This window comes from Carassius auratus, unplaced genomic scaffold, assembly GCF_003368295.1.
Source record: "Carassius auratus strain Wakin unplaced genomic scaffold, ASM336829v1 scaf_tig00214547, whole genome shotgun sequence".
Lineage (NCBI taxonomy): Eukaryota > Metazoa > Chordata > Actinopteri > Cypriniformes > Cyprinidae > Carassius > Carassius auratus.
In genome coordinates, this window is record NW_020527702.1 from 1 (window position 1) to 20,425 (window position 20,425).

At 37.0% G+C, this 20,425-nt stretch overlaps 1 protein-coding gene across 1 annotated transcript; it reads right to left on the reverse strand.

Moving 5' to 3' along the window:
• Positions 1-5,816: 5,816 nt before the first annotated feature.
• On the reverse strand, positions 5,817-16,062 carry LOC113092288 (rho GTPase-activating protein 32-like). The gene is made up of 4 exons (XM_026257869.1): positions 15,907-16,062; positions 9,115-9,223; positions 6,488-6,579; positions 5,817-6,341 (listed from the first exon to the last, which is right to left on the reverse strand). Exons 1-4 carry the CDS (start codon positions 15,993-15,995, stop codon positions 6,245-6,247), a joined length of 387 nt encoding a protein of 128 aa, XP_026113654.1. The 5' UTR covers positions 15,996-16,062; the 3' UTR covers positions 5,817-6,244.
• Between the last annotated feature and the right edge of the window lie 4,363 nt (positions 16,063-20,425).

The following is a 20,425-nucleotide window of genomic DNA, read 5'->3' on the forward strand; positions in this document are numbered from 1 at the left end:
TTTACTGGAAAACATTTAGAATTACAATTTTAAAACAAAGCACTATATGAACATTGAGTGATTTTATTACACTAATATACAATCAGACATCCCAATTTCTGTTTTGGTAAAGTCATTAAGTGTCATGTCATTTAGAAGAAGGGAACACTTTGTTTTTTTTGTGTGTTTTTTATTTTATTTTATTTGGGGTCCTGAAATACCCTGAACACTGCACAGAGGTTAAGATGACCATTGCTACATAAATAAAATAAAAACTGAAACTCATCCTATTTTGTTTTAATTCTTCCTTACTAAATTACACAGTTACTGATGCTATGGACTGTGGGATTACTAACAGGCTACATTGGAAACCATTTTGTGATAAAAAAAAATAAAAATGAATAATTAAACTAAATCCTGTTTGTATTTACCTCAAGCTCATGTGGTTCTTCACACTTTCTTAACTTATGGCCCTAATTACCACTTTCCCTGCAATAATATTTGAGTCTGAAGTGTGTCCAAACACACACACATAGTTAACAAGAAGTAAGATTTTATTAAACCGCTTTGAAAATAATCCATAAAAGTAAATTAATTCTAAAATCATTATCATTGCAGCTGGCTTATTATACATAACGTTACCTTGATAATCAAACGTAAATTGTTCCAAAAATAATTTGTAGCCTTCGTCCAACATGGATCTAGTCACATCTCCCTGAAAATCATCAAAAAAAATGAACAACATATGCAATTCGGCGTTTTGGCAGTTAATTTGACAGCTGGGAGAAAACAAGCTGTTCGCAATCCATTATCCTAATGAGTAGCGATCGTAGCACTGGCGCGACCGGAAAAACCGCTACCCTACTTCCGGTCTCGGACACCCTCTTGTGAAATAGGCCTATTGTATATTGTTATTGAAACTTCATAATATTTCACTTGATTATAAATTTAGTCAGGAATTATAGTTTGGAAAAAGTCTAACTAGTAAAATGTTTACACATTATGTGTAATCTAGTACAAGTATATAAATAACTAAAAAGAGTCTTACTCATGTTTATGATCTCTACTGAATAAAGTGCTTCATTCTTTTTTTTCTGAGGAAATCCATTTCTCAAATCCTCAACCACATCACAACTTTTTGGGGTGAATTATGTCTTATTCCTCTCATCGGGAAGCAAACAGTAAAATATAAAAACTTGAAGAACAGTCTCGTTGCGTTGTGTTCTGTTGTATGGGCGTATTCAAGCCACACGCTTCAGTGAAACATTAGAATCTAAATAGAGCGTTCTGCACGGGGGCGTGGTCTCATTAGAAGATAATGAAGAGAGACGTGAAAAACAGACATCGCGTTGTTTTCATATGGATTACTTTATCACAGAATATTTGTTTTCGGCAGCACTTGTTTAGTTTAAAAGGTCAGCGCAGACAAAGGCTGCAGACAGCACAGCTTGTTTGTTATATTTTATAAGCATTAGAGAGTTCTTTTGCAAACATTCAAACAAAAAACAAAAAATTACAATCCCTATACTTTTGAACGGTAGAGTATTTTGTGCAAGTGAATTTGTCAAAATGTAAAAATATGGAAAATGAGCATGCACAGTTATCTGATATAAACCAATGCATTATATATATATATATAGCTCTCATCACCGCTGCTGCTGTGGGAATCTGACAAATCACAACACTACGGAGACCCGAGGTCTGTTTCATGAAAGACACTAAGAAAAGCGGGGTTTGAAACAACCTACCAAAAACTGCATTATAAAGCGGCTCCATAAACGAAAATTTTATTCACGCAATCTCACTAATTTGTGCAAGCTTATTCTTAAGTAGCCCTTCATAATTGATCCACCATTTCAAATAAATAATTTCATAGCAAATAAATTTGTGCTGTTTAATGCATTTGAGATGTGTTTTCTTCAGTGCATAACTGAATTTCATATGTATATCATATATTCATCTGTAAATGATAAAAAGTAATGCAAATATATCCATTTTGCTGTCAGGAGTGGGCGAGGATTACCTGAGTTAATGAGCACTGCTGCGCACATGGAGACGGAGTGCAATGGAATAGCAGCACAATAGTTCTGAGTAAAATATAAATTTTGCTAAAATATTTTTTCTTGGACATTAAATGTGTCTTTTGTAGAATTCTAAACCTACATATAAATGTATTTTATGATAGCAGTAACTGTAAAGGGACTATTGTAATGGGTAAATCAAATATAAGCTATTTCCATCGCATCATATTGCACTGAATCGCATTTGTGTTGAATTGAATCTAATCGTAATGGGGTGACTCATGGCATCGGTAGCTGCATCATATGTATCTTTAATGCATCGTATTGTTGGCTATGCATCAAGATGTGCATCTCATAGGCCTCATTATGGAGATGCACGTCCCTAAAATACATATAAAAATCACTGATAACTGGTATGGACAACATGCAGAGAAACTCAGTCATTCTGCTGCTCTTTTGGGAGTATCAGTCAAGTGATCTGCCTGTAATTACAAATCATTCATAAATCACCAGCAGAAGGATGACATCTAGGGTTCTAGTAGGAAAACACCAAACATGGCTGATGTTCCCGTGCCAGCTGTTGTTGTACAACCACAAGCTCATTCATTCAGGGCTGCAGGACTTCTCTGGGTTTAGATGTTTTGTGCATAAACCATGATTATGTAGCAGAGAAAAAAGAATTATTGATGTTCTTCATCGTCGCCATGGTACCCTGCTGATGGGCTGCAAACAGGTAAAAGCAGTAAGCTGCCGCCCTCTACTGGACACCAGCACAGGCTACAATCTGAGGTATCTATTTGATGGTTTACGCATGTTATACCTACAATAATCCATAAACAGTAATACAGAAATATAGATGCTGCAGCATCTGAATGTGAAATAGCTGTCTCATATTTTGGCTTTCCCAGGGCGATTCCTCCAAAAGCAGGATTACTATTCAGTGTAAAGGCCCCCGAAGAAACCACTGCTTCACTCCCTCCCAATTGTCTTGCCCTCAACACCATGCCAATCTATTTTCTCATTCTGTGAGCGCTCCATTATACCCTTAATCCCATCACAGAGGCACAGAGATTTCCCGACATTGTCGCAGCACCCCACCTCCTGTCCCTACACAACCAGGCACTATTCAGCATTCCCACCAATCCTTTTAGGCTTTCACTGAGCTTTGATACAGTTTATAATGAGAAATGTAAAATATGTGAAAGGGAACAGCAATTCTGAAAAGACACTGAAGAAGCTGAACCTATTCACCTAGTCTGAAATACAGATAAGTAAAGGGTTTTTTTACCACTTCAAAAGATGAATGTCGAAAGTACGATTGGGTACAGTGGCATTATGTACAATTGTGTCATTGCATCAGGTCTAGCACTGTCATGTTTTAGTTAAACACAGTTATTCTGGTTCCGTCTGCACCCTGTCTAGGGCTGCACGATGTGATGTTTAAGCATCGATATCGCAATGTATGAATCCACGATAGTCACATCGCAGGATGCACAATGTAGGTTGTCGTAGTTGATCCGTTATTCATTAACTGTACAGGCCAGCTGCTCCCCGGCCCTTGACGAATGTGATTCGCGGATTAATTGCACAGCTTAACCATCATAGAGTGAAAGTTTTGACAGGGCAGAGAGAGAGAGAGCGTGCGAGAAGAGAGAGAGAGAGAGAGAGAGAGAGAGAGCAAGAGCGCTGTCTTGCTCTCTCTCCCTCATGCATATTAATAAAATTAATAAATTGACACGATGGTGTTGATGTTTAAATCATTTAAAATGAGAATGTAAGTGTGCTCACCCCATTTTTGTTTGTAAGAAAAATTTTGATTAGATTTCATATCGCAAATATATATCGCAGAAAAATAAAATATCGCAAAGTCATTTTTTCTCAATATCGTGCAGCTCTAACCCTGCCTACCTGTTTTTTGAAAGGGATAACATCCTGTAAATGCCCTCTTATCCTTTCCAGAGCGTTGAGCTCTGTTACTGCCTCAGAACCGAAGTCACCATGTACAGCGCTGACCTAAGCTGTCACACTCCTCGAACCTAGTGATTCCCACCCTGTTTCTCAGGGGACACAAGTCATATGCTTCATGAGTCATGTGTTCACAAAAAGTAATATGCTTCACAACACAACCCCCACTTTAAAGCAAACTTCTGCAGATAGGCCTTTTACAGATGCATTTGCAGAAAATTTACTTATCGAATTAACTTGCAAGTTCATCTTTACCGAGAGCCACATGCCGGCATTGTTTCACTGTTGAATAAAAAGTGATTTTACCCATTTCTATATGAATAACATTGCAGACTGTGAATCATTTTGTTTTCAACACAACTGAATACTAAGAATTTTTATATTTAGTCATGATTTTTGCAGCTAGATGGATCTCAACATAATGGAAAAGAATGCAGTAGATTTTAGAAGTTTAAATACTTTTGAATTGAAACATCTTTAAAAAAAAGGGACCTGAGGACCCGGTCAACCCGGTTCTTGACGCATACAGCTCTGTGATTTCAGCGAAGCAGAAAACGCGGACGGAAACTCAAAATCCAGTCATGGAAAATGAAACTTACATTTTAATATGGACAGTCACAGAATTTGTCAAAGTTAGCATAAATTAATCAAATCAAATCTCCATATGGACCAGTATCTGTAAATGTTAAGCCACAAAAGTTGGTTGAAAATATGAATACTACATGTTCAGAGAAGTGCGGGTTTTGTTTACAACTACGTGTGACGGTTGCAGTAATTTCAGTCACTTCACAAGCATTTTAACGTTTCATTTGAGTAAAACCAGTGTCAAAATAAAAGTTAATTTTTACATAAAGGCATTGTGATAGAAATATTACTATTATTTAGTAGAATGTATGTGTATGTAAAACTTTTTTTTTAAAGAAATCACACAATATTTCTTCCATGTTTTAATTTTAATAGCAAATCCCCTTTTACCAATAAATACATTTAAATTTAATTAATTAAAAGACAAATTCAATTTTGGTGAAACTTGTTTACTGTTTTTCATAATTATATTACTATTAGAAAAACTTTAAACACAATTGTTAAGTAAGTATAAGTATAAAGTATAAGTATAAATAAGTATAAAGAATGGCATTGGTTTTATTTTGAGTGATTTTTTTTTTTTTTTTGTTAATTAGCATATTTTTTTGCTTTGCTATGGTACCGAAATTGGTACAGAGAACCGTGGATTTTCACTGGTATCGGTACCGGATACTGAAATTTTGATTCCGTGACAACAATACTAGAGATATTGGGAGAATTAAAAAATCAAGACACGTCCAAGAATCTACCTTTTCGTCATCAATGAAAGACATCTGTTTATTAAAATGGATTATTCAAACAAGTTTTACAAGGATAATCATTAGTTCCACTAAAATCTAATACATCTAATAATTTTTCACCCCCAAAAGAGCCCTGAATGGGGTAACAAAGACCAGGTCATAAAAACCCTTCTCTAACCAAGCAGACCACAACGTTTATTGCAATATAACAAAATTAATAATGAGGCCACATTTTGGTGTATTTGTATTAGTTGTTATTCAAAGTGAGAATTTTTTTTATGCTAATGAAACTTAATTTATATATGATACTTTAAATATATTTAATTTAATACAAGTATAATAAATGGTGCTTCATGTCATGAATGCATATGTATATATATACATAAGTATATACACGCACACACACACACACACACACACACACACACAAAATTACCAACATTGAGAGAATCTAAAACTGGTATTTCGCAGCATTCAAAAGTGAAGAGATACTGAAACTGCAGGTTCACACTCTCTCGTAGACACGTTGAGTTTTTTTCTTACGCTTTTGATGCAGTTTCAATTAAGATCCAATTATAATATAGTGATGCATCCATGATTGAATTGTGACATATGTATTGAGATGTGTACTGTATTGTGAAGTAGTTGGTGATACCCAGCTCCAGCAGAGGAAATAGTCATCTGCAAGAGTGCTACTGCTGCTATAGCGATATTAAATCATGTTGATCCTCATTTTTCAATCCCCCAAAGCCTTGCATTAGAGACGCCCTACTGTCCCTGTCAGCTGTGGCACTTTGGCGTTATCTGCAGACCCCTGACATTTAATTGCACAAACACGCATCCACATCAGAATTTAATCTCTCATGTGCCTCATTTTCAATGCTGTCCTTTTCAAGTCTGGTCACTGAGGTCACCTCTGTAGTTAAAGCACTGAAGTCCACTGTTATTTAGGGCTTAAGATCTTACCTGTATTGTCCCAAAGTCAACGTTTTCATAGTGGAAATGGGCACATTCGGCTAACTTTGGAAAATGTCCCTTGGTGAATGAGAGCCTGAAAAGATCACAAGACAATATCCAATATTCAGTTCAATATTAAACTATTATAAACATGAGGGCTAGTCAGTGAATGACTTTTTGCTAATATGAAAAAAAAGCATAAGCCTTTGTGACTTTGGCTGTTTTGTTTTTCACACTTACTTTTTGACGTTCTTCACCTTCATACTGGCGGAGCTGCTGCAAGAGCGCATGAGAGGCTCAGAGCTCAGCTCTGGAATTTCAGCACTCCGTGCCTGAAAGAAAAATGCACATGCTTCTTTTCAATGCATGATTGGGACATGACAGTCTGTGGATAACCCATCCTCACCAAACAGTTATGGCCTGTTCACACCAGGGCCATCGTGACAAAACAACATAAAAGTACTGCATTAAAAATGTAAAATATATTTTTGCTAATTATTACCAGTTGTGATGCTGAGTTTTCGTCAAACACTATAAAAAATAGGTAATCGTAGATTATACAATGTTATGTTTTAAATATTTTGTGAATAATGAATTTTGTGTAAAAAACTTTCATTTTGATTTCGTGTGCACTCATTTGCTACAACTGAACTGTCCATCAACTACTGTGCTTGTTAGATATCAGTATTGCCACTGAAAAAATTGTGTTCAACCATATTTATTTCAGACTTTATGTGAATAGCCTTTTACAATACCATCAATAACATGTATCCATTACATTAATGTGATAAAGCACTTGAAAATCAGTTTTTAACGACATGAACAGTCTTGTTCCATCTCTACACAAATCTTTGTGCAAATAAAAGCTAAAAAGACAAACCTCTCGAGTTAACAGCACAGTATAATGAGAATATCCTTTAATATCAGTGACTACCTGTACGCACCATAAAACAAGTCTGCTGAGTAATGGAAGGAGAGAGAAATCTACAACAGGGTCAAAGACAGGTTAAATGGATATGGCAAAAAGCTGAGAGCCCCTGAACTCTGGTTTTAGAAAGGCTAAGCTTGTGCCCTGCCTCTAAATCATTTGACAGCTGGTATGCTTTATAAAACTCTGTTGCCACTTTCTCCAATGCTTAGACAAACGAGAGACATGCAGTCATCTGGCAAGGCCAAATAAAACATGCCAGTGATTTGAAAGCTCCATGAAATATGAATAATGCTTTGAAAGTGTGACTCTTAGCTCCGAGACAAGGGCTTATTTAAAGTCTCTTGACCATGCAGCCTTCAAATGAGCGTGCGGCTGAACAGACCAGCTTCTGCTGGTGTAAAACATGGTGTGAAAACTCAACTGGGTCTGATCCAAATCTGGTTCCATTTCGTTATTCGTAACAGCCAGTCTAATAATCATCACAGTCTCATTTCACTAAAAGTGACACTGAAACTAGGTCACAACCGTGAAAAGACGACTAGAGCTTGATGACCTTGACTGTACAATTAACAAGTTCAATTAATATCCTAGTACACAATATTATAAAACAGAGCAAAAGAGAGTTACATTAATTTGTCATACGAGTGAGCTGATACACGGTGATTCCCTTGATATGTCCTCACTAATCTGTTTGTGCTCAAAACAACATCAGCCAACAGTCAGGTTGCCATGGAGACAGATTTTTTTGTTGCATTTTTTTTTTTTATCAACACCACTGAATGCAAGTATGTCAGTGCTGGTGAAATAATCATGAATTGAAACTAATGCAGTATTGAACAAAGACTGGGGAAATAGTGTTATAGATGCTGTAGATATTCAGAGCAGCTTAATAAAATCATCCATTACTGCACGGCTCTCTGGATAACTCCGTTTTGATAGGTCAGTCAGGGGACTTCTACAATCAAATCAAATGTGTCACCACTCATTATTGCACAACAATGAAAAGTCATATTATAGTCAGCTGCTTCATGTCGGGGTATATTTTGCAGTAATGAACAACTGACTGCATTACATCTTACCTATTTGATAGCAAAACAGCATGGCTGAACACTAAATCAAGAACCAATATGTGGTATAAAAAGATGACTACCTAGCAAATAAGTACAAAATTGTACCGTTAAATACTACCGTAAAATACTACCGTTCAAAAGTTTGGGGGTTTCTTTCTTTAAAAAAACTATTTTATTTAGCATTTAATTGTATTAATGCATCAAACTGATCATTTCTTAAGTGAATATTGTTCTTTTGGACTTTCTAATCATCAAGTATCATAGTTTTCACAAAAATATTAACCAACACAACTGTTTGCAACATAATGACAGTGAAATGCTTCTTGAACATCGATCCATCACATTGGAATGAGTTCTGAAGGACCATGTGACACTGAACAATAAAGTAATGGCTGCTGACAAATTCAGCTTTGCCATCACAGAAATAAATAATACATTTAGAAATACATTTCAAAATAAATTCATATAGAAAATTATTTAAATTGTAGTAATATTTCACAATATTAGTGAATTTTAGATGAAACCGATGCAGCCTTGGTGAGCATAAAAAGGTAGTGTATTTTTGATTGTTTTTCTGCATAATATTTTTGATTTAATGCTTTAACTGGACTGGTTGTAATGGCTGAGAGTCTACAGCAGCAATATGGCTCTTACGTAAAAGAATCAAGGACCCACAAAAAAAGAACAGAATTATCCTTCAGAAACAACAGATGTGATATTGTCCCTATCGAACACCAAGCAGTCGATCTTTAATTTGTACAATTTGAGGGTGTGCTATCTCCTGTCTTTACGACTGGCTTTGTAAAGGTTGGGCATGGGAGGGAGTCACTAAATTTGTGCGAGACCGCGAGAACTTGGCTCCTCACCATTGCGCTGATGGTTTCCTCCCAGTCAGGTCGCTCTCGGGGGTGGATGCTCCTGGGAAGCTCTGGAACGATATCGTCTTCTTCCGGGTGCCGTCCAGGCCTCAGGATCCTGATGGGAGAGGATGGGATGGAGAGAGAGAGAGAGAGAAGGGAGGCAGGTTCATTCTGATAGCCTGTGAAATATACAGATATAGCCTGCTTTGCAGCTGCCTTTGAGAATTACGACAGTGGAGCTGAGTGGAATAGGCAGTGTGACAGTAAAAATGACACGTCCTCAATGTAAGAGTGAATTAGAACGTCCCATCCTTCACAAAAGTGTTAATGGCAGCATCATTTCAATTAGGCAAGATGTCGAAACTAATCACAGTGACATAAAAGGGAAAGAATGTTATCCAGCATGCACAGCAGGCAATCAAAGTGAGATCCCTACAACAGCATGTAGGGATGTCTGCCAATATAAAGGGGGGGGGGGGGGGGTCTGCAGTTTTCTTTGGAAAAGCCAGTAGTCTAGAAAAGTTGATCTTAATCATATGGTCTTTAATGGGTGATATGAAAGAAAGCGCAGATACTATTTCCTTCCAACCTTGCTGAGAGGGTGGGAAAGACAAAGTGGCAGTCTGGCTCGCCTCACATGGGCAAAATGACAAACCACCACTGATCAGAGATGAAAAGTGCAGTGCGGTCTGTGGTACCGTTACACTTTCCAAAATGAGGGATGCTTGGACAGAACGTGTAATTGCTTCCATAAAAAAAGAATGGAACGAATAACATAAGTTACAAGATATGGATTAAATCAATCTAGATGACCTGGAAAATGGCTTTGAACGCTTATTTGAATGTTGAGCATGTGTGATTGGGCATCTTAAAACACAATGGTACGCCCAGCAAATGTCACTAACTGTGAGAGTATGTCTGTATTTTATTTTATATGTTGCCATTTTGCAATAAACAAGAACTTGACACCACCACACAAATCTGAGCTAAATTAATGACACGGTTTGGGTCAATGTAAGACCTTTAATTATGCAGATGATTTATGGAGCTCAGTAAAAATGGTTCTCGCCATAAGGGATGTGCCAGGGAGAGTGCTCTTAAGATGATTTGATGAGCAACAGCAATATATAGACATTTAGGTTATTTAAAATTATTCTTGTTAATCTGATATTGTTTCAAAATCTGACAAAATGACCTTGAAGACGGACATAAATGAACAACAAAGAACAGTCCTAGCACAAGGACACCGGACTACAAAGCAAAAATAAAAACTTTAACACACGATCAATTCACTTGAGAAGCAAAACTACAAGACTAATATTCTACACCAAGAATCTACATTAAATTAAGTTTACTTTTCTTACACCAATGGCCAACAGTTTTTTCTTAAGCATAAACACTAAATTCTGACAGATTCCAGTTTAAAAGAGGAAAAATAACTGCCAATGGGGTGAGAAAAATGAACTTAATTCAAGACATATCCTCTGAACAAAAATCTTAATACTATACACAATTTCACTGTGCAAATTGATCCTGCTTGGAGGCTGTTTAGATACAATATTGTTACTGAAAATAAAGATTAAGTGATTTTGCGCGGTATGCTAGAAAACGGGATTTATCCAGGTCTCTGTAGTGCACCTACATCTCCTCCCCCTCTTGCTGTCAGTTTCAGGCTCACATGCACACTGAACCAACATTTCAAAGCAGAATAGAAGAGGCTGGGTTATCCATATGTTGCTGACACCAAACTGTCATCTCCTCCACGAAGTTCTGATACAGCAGAGTTTGCATCCATAATTACCAGGATGGAGGATGTACAGAAAGCAACAGCATGCTGCATTATGACACTATGCCAGGACTTTTCGTTGATCCAGGTGCAACCAACTGCAGTGCTTAATCAATAACACGATTGATCACATTTACCAGAGCTACAAAACTCAGCAGCCATGGGCCCGTGTGTATTTTGGTTAGTGAATCATTCACAGAACAAGAGTGCTCAATGAGGCATGGCGTGATGGACCATGGGATTCCATAGAGTACATGTGAAGATTAGCAGGGTTTTTTGGGGTGAGGTTAGCGAGATATGCTAAAACACTAATAACAGGCCCAAACGGAATCTGCACCCACAGAACTTCACAGTAAGGTCTGAAGTTTTCTGGTCATTCATCATTACCAAACCACTACCCATGCTTTTACCTGCAGATACGAGCACTCTAGTGTCTGTAATTGGGACCTCTAGACTAAAAAAATTAAGTAGGGCTGCACGATTATGACAACAAAAAAATCATAATTGTTGATTATTCCCTTGAAATTGTAATTGGGATTGTTAAATACGATTATGGAAGTTAATTTAATCACATACACATTTTGGCATTTTAGAGTGGGAATGATCAAAACAGCCTTAGATAATTGGTCTAAAGGAGCACCAGGCCTAGAACTCACTGTGTCCTGCATGGCACTTTCTATCTGCAAACTCCAGTGGCAGAGTGTCAGTGAAGTAATGGGAGTCAAACCAGTCTACACAGAGTAACGCTTTCCTATTAAAATTACCAAAAAATTTATTTTTTTAACACAAGAGGCTGTCGGCTTCTACATCTCTTCCATCATGAAAAGGTATTTTAGAGAAATTAAATGATGGTGTTCTGGAGGATTGGCACCTCACAGTTATACAAAATAAATAAATAAATAAATAAATAAATAAATAAATAAATAAATATATATTATTTGATTATTTATTCCCTTTATGCACATATGACTTTTTTCCATGGAACACAATTTTCCATGGAACACAAAGTGTTTTTTATCATACAATTACAAAAAATAAAGGTTATAGTAAATAATTGTATATGCGTACACAAAGCTTATTGTATGACCACTTTGCTATGCTTTTGGCCATTGCTATTGGTGATTTTAGTCTATGGAATATCACTGTGAAGATAATTTACAATACTACTTTTGTTTTCAATGAATTTCAGCATAAAGGTTTGTGATGACACAAGACTAGTTAATAATGACTAAATGTAAATTTTTGAGTGGACTACTTAATGCTTCACAAACAGTTGTCGGTTTCAAGCAGGGCCAAGTCCTGCAGGAATGCTTTGTCACTGCAACGATGAACAAATTGTCAACTGACAGGAAAATGCTGATAGATATGCACTCTGTGAATCATAAAGCAGAGAACTCTCCACTGTTTGCTCAGTCTTACCCAATCACTGACACAAGAAGATTCTGGCAGTGTTAATTTAGTTAACGAAGACAACGATGAAAAATATTCCTTAACAAATACAATTACACGTTACCGAATATTCTAATATTTTTTCTGTGACTAAGACTTGATGAGCTAAAAATAATATATGATGACGAAATTATGATGAAATTCATGCTGCGTCTTCATTAACTAGACTATAATGTTATTTGAGGACTACCGGATATTCAAAATGCATGCTATAAGCCCTATTCGGACTGACTAGTTTTCTAAACTACGTTTGAGTTTCGATTCTTACCACCTGACGTCATGTACCAATTCGGACGGGACTAACATCTCCGTGTTTATTAAAGAGGTGGGAGGGTCTGTTTTGTGCATCTGGGCATCACAGAGATCACGCGCTCTGTATGCGTGCATTGCATTCATTCAGAATGATTGCCATTAGTATTATTACATACTAAATGGCTAGTATAACAAAGCCATGTTAATGTGTGGTTCCTTCAGTTTAACTTGTTTTCCTTTTTTGGTGTAGTAGGCTAAACCTAACTTTATGTTTAATTTTGATAAACATTATGTAACTGAGTACATAAATGAACGTGAGTAATCTTACCTGATGCTGATATTACAATAGCCAGTATTAACGTGATCTTGCTCTTGATTTTATTATTTGTATTATTTTTTTATTATTATTTCTTTGCCGGGAAGCAAATTTATCAAACATGAGCGCGGTAAGAGCATCTACGGTAATTCGCGTTGGCCAAAACACACGAGGAAACGCGTTCTTTAAAAAAAACAATTATAATAATAATATTTTTATAAGATACTCCTTTTTAACTTAAAGGGATAGTTCACCCAAAAACTGAAAATTGTCATAACTTATTCACGTTTTTCCAAATTCAGTCCTTGATTCAAATTTCTCATAATCTTAATTGATTTAGTCTAAAGAGAGACAAATTAATGATTATTTTAGTTTAAAGACTGTAAATAAAAATAGCTACCAAAATACATTTTGGTAACTACAGTTTGGCTAAAACTATTGACTAAAAGTAATGACTAAAAGTTGACAAAAATGCAATGCCTTTTCGTCGACTAAAACTATGAAAGACTCAAATGACCAAAATGTGACTATTAAGCTTTTTCTGTCTCGAGATGAAGACTAAGACTAAATCAAAAATGTCTGCCAAAATTAACACTGGATTCCGGTCTAACACAAGTTTATTTTAACAGATCTATAAAAACAAATCTGTGAGGATTTTCTAATAGAGCATTCAATAAATAAATACATTTTCTGCACCACTATGAATCTACAGCACCAAAGCAAACAAAATTATATTTTATCAGAGTTGTGAATCTGAAGACTGAATTGAATTTGATGGAAGAAACAAATACACACACACACACACACACACACAGAACAATGGAATCATGGACAATAAATAGCAGGCCTACAGACTACAACTACACTGTGAACACACACCCGGAGCAGTGGGCAGCCATTTATGCTGCGGCACCCGGGGAGGAGTTGGGGGTTTGGTGCCTTGCTCAAGGGCACATAAGTCATTGTATTGCTGGCCCGAGACTCAAACCCACAACCCTAGGGTTAGGAGTCAAACTCTCTAACCACTAGGCCACGACTTCCCATAAGATGATTAATAAAAGTAAATGTATGCTTCACAACTCAAGCTCAGTGCTTTACTGTCAAATGTGTATTACCAAGTAGTAAACATGTTTTATTATGGATAATATTTTTAGTAACTGCACTTATTATAGCAAAAAAAATAATAGTTGTATGATAACACTTTCTTTATTTTTAATACCACCACACACCCCACCACCACCACCAAAACCAAATCTTCTTCTGGCACCACCATCTGTACAAAAGAACAAAATGTACAGATTCCATTGATAATATAACTATTGGTCAGTAATATTGTAAATGTTAATTTAAATGTTAATGAGTATATTTTCCACATTCTGCACAAGGAAAAGATATACAAAAGTCCCATTTCATCTGCAATAACTTTAGCAGTTGGATGTTGAGCTGGGTGAAAAATGAGTCTTACATTGAAACAGTGACCTAATGGTTAATGGTCTAGACTGCTAACACAAAGATAGTGGTTTAAAAATCCAAGTAGCCTGACATCACAAACCTGTTTTATCACTTCATTGTCCTTGAGTGAGGCACTAAACCCCCAAGTTGCTTGGAGCAAACTGGCCCTGTAATCAGCACACAGTAAGCCGCTTTGGAAAATAACCATCTCTTAAATGTCAAGTAAATGGCCACACGAACAACTGATCTACTTTAGGGGTCTCGTACTGAAACTAAGATTCCATCGATTAGAATGGTAACAAAGTTTAGTCTTCAAAATGAACTATTACATATTCTTAGCAGAGTGTTCTGCACTTTAAAAAAAGCAAACTACATGCCTAGCATGAGGCTATTCAATGTCAGAGTCCTACTCTAGCCGCTTATTTAAGACACACATGCAGTGCAGTGGCAGGACAAAATATTGAAGGATTGCAGAGCTCCAGGTCATCACAGTATCAGGGACTGTGGAAGAAAAGCCTCAGCACAGCCAAAGCATTTCCCCTAGTGACTATGAATCATAAGCATGGGTGTGTATGAAAATGACGACCACATTTGGAAAGCTTTCCACAACAGCTGAGAGAACACGCAGCCTCCCCAAGGTTGTCCATTTTCTTGCCTTCCTTCACTGATGTTGTGCTAATATCTAATATATGCTAAGCTGTGGCTGCCATGGCAACCCTCCACATACCAGATCTGGATTGTGTTCAAGTGAGGCTGAGGGCTAAATGGATGGACAATAATCCTCAAAACTCAGGACAGTCGCTGTAGGGCACGAAACCTTTGTTTGGAAGGTGATCGCTGAGGGATTTAGGGCAGAATATATCAGAGAGGATGCCAAAGTGTGCAGGCTCTCGTGAGTGAAGCCGATCATGTGACTTGCGTTCAGGGCTCAGCCGGGAGAGTGGGTGGGTGTGGGAGTGTACTGGCACTGAAATGCTTTTTATTGGCTGCCATAGCTTTACTACTCAGCATCGTGGATTTTCATACAGGCTGTGCACTCAGCACCATGTCATCTGACTGTAAAATTTGGAGTTTGATGACAACAGGGATACATTTATGAGGGGAAAGACGTTATTCTTAAGTGATTAATGATCTAAAGTTGGGTATTTATCAATGCTTGCAGCTTGGTGATGTAGCTCTGCGCACAATGAGTTGGATATATGAATGCATCACTCTAAGAACCTTTAGCCTACATTGTTTCCACTGCATCTGCCTGTACCACCTAGCGCTTGCACTTCTGACATTTCTCCTCAAGCCCCTGGAGAGGAATAGAATGTACGTGCCCAAGACTTCGCTGCACACACACGCAGAAATAACCTTTACAGTTATGAATGAAACGGCAAGGAAGCAGAGGGCATGCTGAGGCAGAGACACACATATTCATTCACACAGGAGCAAGAACGTAACACAAGTAGAAACAAACAGGTACCTAAAATGAGTCAAATAAGCTGGGTGAGTTAGAAGACCCTGACGGGATCTGATGAGGAACGACGGTGAGTCTTACCTGTCAGAGATGTCATGACTCCCTGTGGCTCCGAGCAGTCCGAGAGCTGCACTTCCCACCACTGCAGCAGCCCCACTGCCAGCCTCCATGATACTGAATCACTGCAGGAGCAGCCTGCCAGAGAGAGAGAAAGAGGGGCAGGGAGGGAGAGAATGAGAGCAAGGGAGAGAGAGAGAGAAAAAAAGATGTAGAGTCAGTACAGAGTTAGAAATGAGAGGCAAAACAAGATGGGACTAGTGTCTCTAGAAGATTGTTGAAACCAGGGCGAAACTCTGATCTTCATACTCTATTAGGTTCTTTTAGGGTGATGCTTAGACTTTAGGAAAATGTTATTCATCTGTATTCAAATGGTGACATTGAATTCATTAATTTTGAACTGATAATAAAATTTTTTTAAATCCAAGCAGATTAACCAGGTTATTTAATGAGATCTTCTATCTTTTATCAGCTGATTCCTGTACCCGTATGCCCATTAACAGTGTAGGTTTCTCCTTGTGCTACATAAAAAATGTATGTTTAGCTTTGCCAAAGGTTAAGTCATCTTCAAGTATCTTAAGAAGTTTAAAAAAAATTGTATTTAGAAATCAAATTTTCCATATTCCAATAAAACACAGGTATGGACTAAAATTGTGTCCAATGTAAACGTGAACAAACTTTATACGTTCACATCCAACAGTCAATGATCATTTTATTGATTAATCATTTTTATTTGACGCCAATATCATCATCCATCGCAATGTTCACTGGTTAGTCAGTATTTGCCTTTCCTAGAAGGCTGGGAAGTAATCACTTATCAGAGCATTAAAATAGATGCCAACTGAAAGAACAACTCTCTCTTATAGAAAACATTACAATATTATTCATACAGTTAGAATTATTCCAAAGAAAGCATTTATATATATATATATATATATATATATATATATATATATATATATATATATATATAATATTTTTTTTTTTTTTTTTTTTTTTTAATATGCCACCCTTATATCAGCATTTGCTATTGAAGAACCTATATCTATCATTAATTAACATCTGTCTAATTGGCCCCTCCCCTTGTGCAAAAGCAGGTACTTAGCAGAGGTTCCTAAATCTTGGTAACAGTACCATTAAAGCTGCCACCCAATCAGAAACAAAGCTAATATTTGCCACGCAGGAAAACTCCACCCCAAAGCTCTGTGTGGATTTAATTGCAGAGACAGGAGATAAATGACAAGCTGAACAAAAGAACATCCCTTATCCATTTAAAACAACAAACCCCTAAACCCACACAACCACTCTCCTTTAGTGGCCATCAACTACCACCATGCGGCTTTCTTTGTGTCCTCTGAAGCAGACAGGGAGATCTTTATGAAAGACTGGCAGGAAGAAAAATTGTAGGAAGAGCCGTTCACCCACGCATGCTCAAAAAGCAGCTTCATGTCAATGAGAGGAAAGGGTTGTTGTAAGAGTTTGGAGCTGGCAGAGAGGAACTTGTGGAAAGTTTGCTTTGTAAACGATTCTGTCAACGATATCAACGAGTTGAGCAACTGGATAATGCAACAGTTTAGACCAACTGTATCATAAAAAGCGCGTGAAATAATGTTAGCCAAACCACCAAGTATTTCACATTCTATATAAAATCTATGAGTGCTATGACCAGACCGATCAAACAGCAGTTGTTTTGTAACCTAGGGATCACCAACCTGCCTACAAGGCAGCACCACAACCATCACAGAATCTTATAGATGTCTGATATTAGCATGTTGGCAAGCGAACAAAGTGATAGTTTAACAAAAAAAACACGATAAATTATATTGCATTCAACATTTTAACTGTGTTTTTAGTTAAAAAAAAAAACTTCAATTTTGTTTTCATTAATCTAATATCAAGCTGAAATCAACTAAAAAAGAAAAATTGCCCTGGCATAAGTTTAAGAAATCTAATAAAACTGAAATAAAAATCTACGTAGATAATTAGGGCTGTAACAAAATTTTTTTGATGATCAAGAACTGACAATGCGTTAAATAAATTAGTCCAACTGAGGAGCAAGTTTATCCATCACATATTTTAAAGAACCAACAATGACTTTAAATGTTTTGTAACTATGCAAGTAGGGCTGTCACTTTTAGTTTGAAAATCGATTGCACAATTGATCTGACCAACCAAAAAAGTTTCGAAAATTAAAATAGGGAATTGTTTTTAACCTAATATGTATACTATTAATTTTAAAGGAATTAAACAATTTAAAACTATATATGTAACAAAACTCACAAACAAGCAGAAAAAAATATATAGAATTCCGAAAGTGCAGTATGCGTTGCGAAAGCTAGACAGAAAATACCAGCAATTTTACGCACCTATAATGCTGTGTTTACACCAAACACGAATATAGCGTCTGGCGCGAATGATTTCAATGTTAAGTCAATGCAAAGGCGCATTTACGCGTGTCTGGAGGTCTCGCAGCACGAATTAGGCGTTTAACACGGCGCGGAAAATGTTACAGGAGATTCTGAGTTATGAAAAGGACCGTTGCAAGCTGACAGCGACCGGCTTTTGTGGTGGAAAATTGGCAGTAATACCCCCACCTTGCGCAGCTGTACCTGAGTATCCCTGGGACATCAGTGCGGTCGGAGCACGTCTTCTCAACAGCTGGACATATAGTGAATAAAAAACGCTCTGCTCTGGACCCCGAAAATGTTGATCGACTTGTTTTCCTGTCCAATAAATTTGTAATGGTGTTGGTTACATTCAATAAAAAAACACACATGGCCTGTTCTCAAGTCCATTTAAAGTTTAATTTTTGAACAGTTGTTTGAAATGGATTGAATCATTATTTAAAATAATCTTGGAGATTTTTGAATTGCCACTTTATAAATGTACTTGCATTGCTAGCACTAAGCTTTACTGTTAGACTTACAGGAAAATCTAAAAAGCACTGAAAAAAAATGCATATCTGCATTTCTCTAGACTTTTTCCTCCAACTGATTTATTTGCAATGCATTCTGAAATTGGCAAATCTTTAAAGGAAACATTCAGTTCTGCCTTAGATTGTGGCCAAAATGAGTGTTTGAAAATTCAGTGCTTCATTAGATTCAAATTACTTTACAGTCATCTTAAAGGTAAGAAACCGGGAATATTTCAACACTAAAGCGTGTCATTGACAAATAAATGGCTCTCCTATCAGTTATCACAAATATCACAAAACTGTTTACTCAAAACCATTCATTCATATTCTGTTAACATTTTGTTCTTGGAATAGGTTTAAGGCCAAGAGAGGCTAATTTTCATTGTTGTGATTTCATATGGAGAATTCTACTTACAAATGAATCTGCATGAATTCATTTTCAGGCTAGTTGCCAGATGAGATTTAAAATAGCACAGGCGTTGCAGTGGCAAAAGGAACACAAATAAATATTTAGACCCCCATAATGGAGCATCAGCTTCATGAAGATCTGAATGAAACATGATCATTGACAATCAGACAATCTGTCTGGTGTAATACGCGTTGGCCTGCACTAATGTGAATAAGATGGCATTACATCAGAGGGCAACATCTGCACATCTGCAGAGCATAACCTCAACAAATGTAACATGAGGACGGTCAGAGAATCTATTAAAATATCCGAAGGGCTACACAGAAGTTTAAAACTAGGAATAATGTTTCTACTCCATTTCTCACAGCTGTCAGGCAACATCTCAATAATAAAAGGTTCATATCTTCTTCGGATTGTCTGCCCCTGGAAATAGTGACATGACATACAGCCAAGTATGGTAATCCAAAATTAGAATTCATGCTCTGCATTTTACCCATCCAAAGTGCACACACACACACACACAACAGTGAACACACACCCGGAGCAGCAGACAGCCATTTATGCTGCGGCGCCCGGGGAGCAGGGCACATCAGTCGTGGTATTGCCTGCCCGAGACTCAAACCCACAACCTTAGGGTTAGGAGTCAAACTATCTAACCATTAGGCCACAACTTCCCAATAGTATACCTTATTTTCTGAGACAAAATAACATAAGCATTAAAAAAACATCAAATACATGGTGAGATTGTGGGGATCTGATCATAAAACAACAGCTTGAGATGTAGCAAACAAATAAATCAATGACGCACACTACAAGGTGAACATCTGTGAAATCTGTGAACTGTTCAATAAATCACAGTAAGCATAGAGTGAGGTCAGGGTAAACAATTATTTTACTAAATCAGTATTTAATAGTTTTCCACAAAATTACATTACCATTTTTTTATCACTTCAGCATCTCTATATCTCAAGATATGAGCACTTGCTTAATTTTTTTACACAGACAAAGGAGACGCTGATGAGCAAACTTGTACTTAGCAAATAGGTAATTACCAGAGGTTTTGTCTGAGAGAAGAGCAGCTCTATAAAGCCAAAGAAAAGACCAGAGATAAGAGTAGACAGCATCCAGCCGATGATGAGTCCATGAGAAACACTGCCAGAGCTCTGATGAGGCCCTGCCTCACTGAATTATATGCCAGGAAGACAGCAGCTTTGAACAGA

Coding starts and splice junctions, on each gene's coding strand:
- LOC113092288 (XM_026257869.1), bottom strand. CDS start 15,995: ATGGAGGCTGGCAGTGGGGCTGCTGCAGTGGTGGGAAGTGCAGCTCTC. Junction 6,580..9,114: donor AGGAAACCATCAGCGCAATG/GTGAGGAGCCAA, acceptor TTTTTCTTTCAG/GCACGGAGTGCTGAAATTCC. Junction 6,342..6,487: donor AAGGTGAAGAACGTCAAAAA/GTAAGTGTGAAA, acceptor TGATCTTTTCAG/GCTCTCATTCACCAAGGGAC.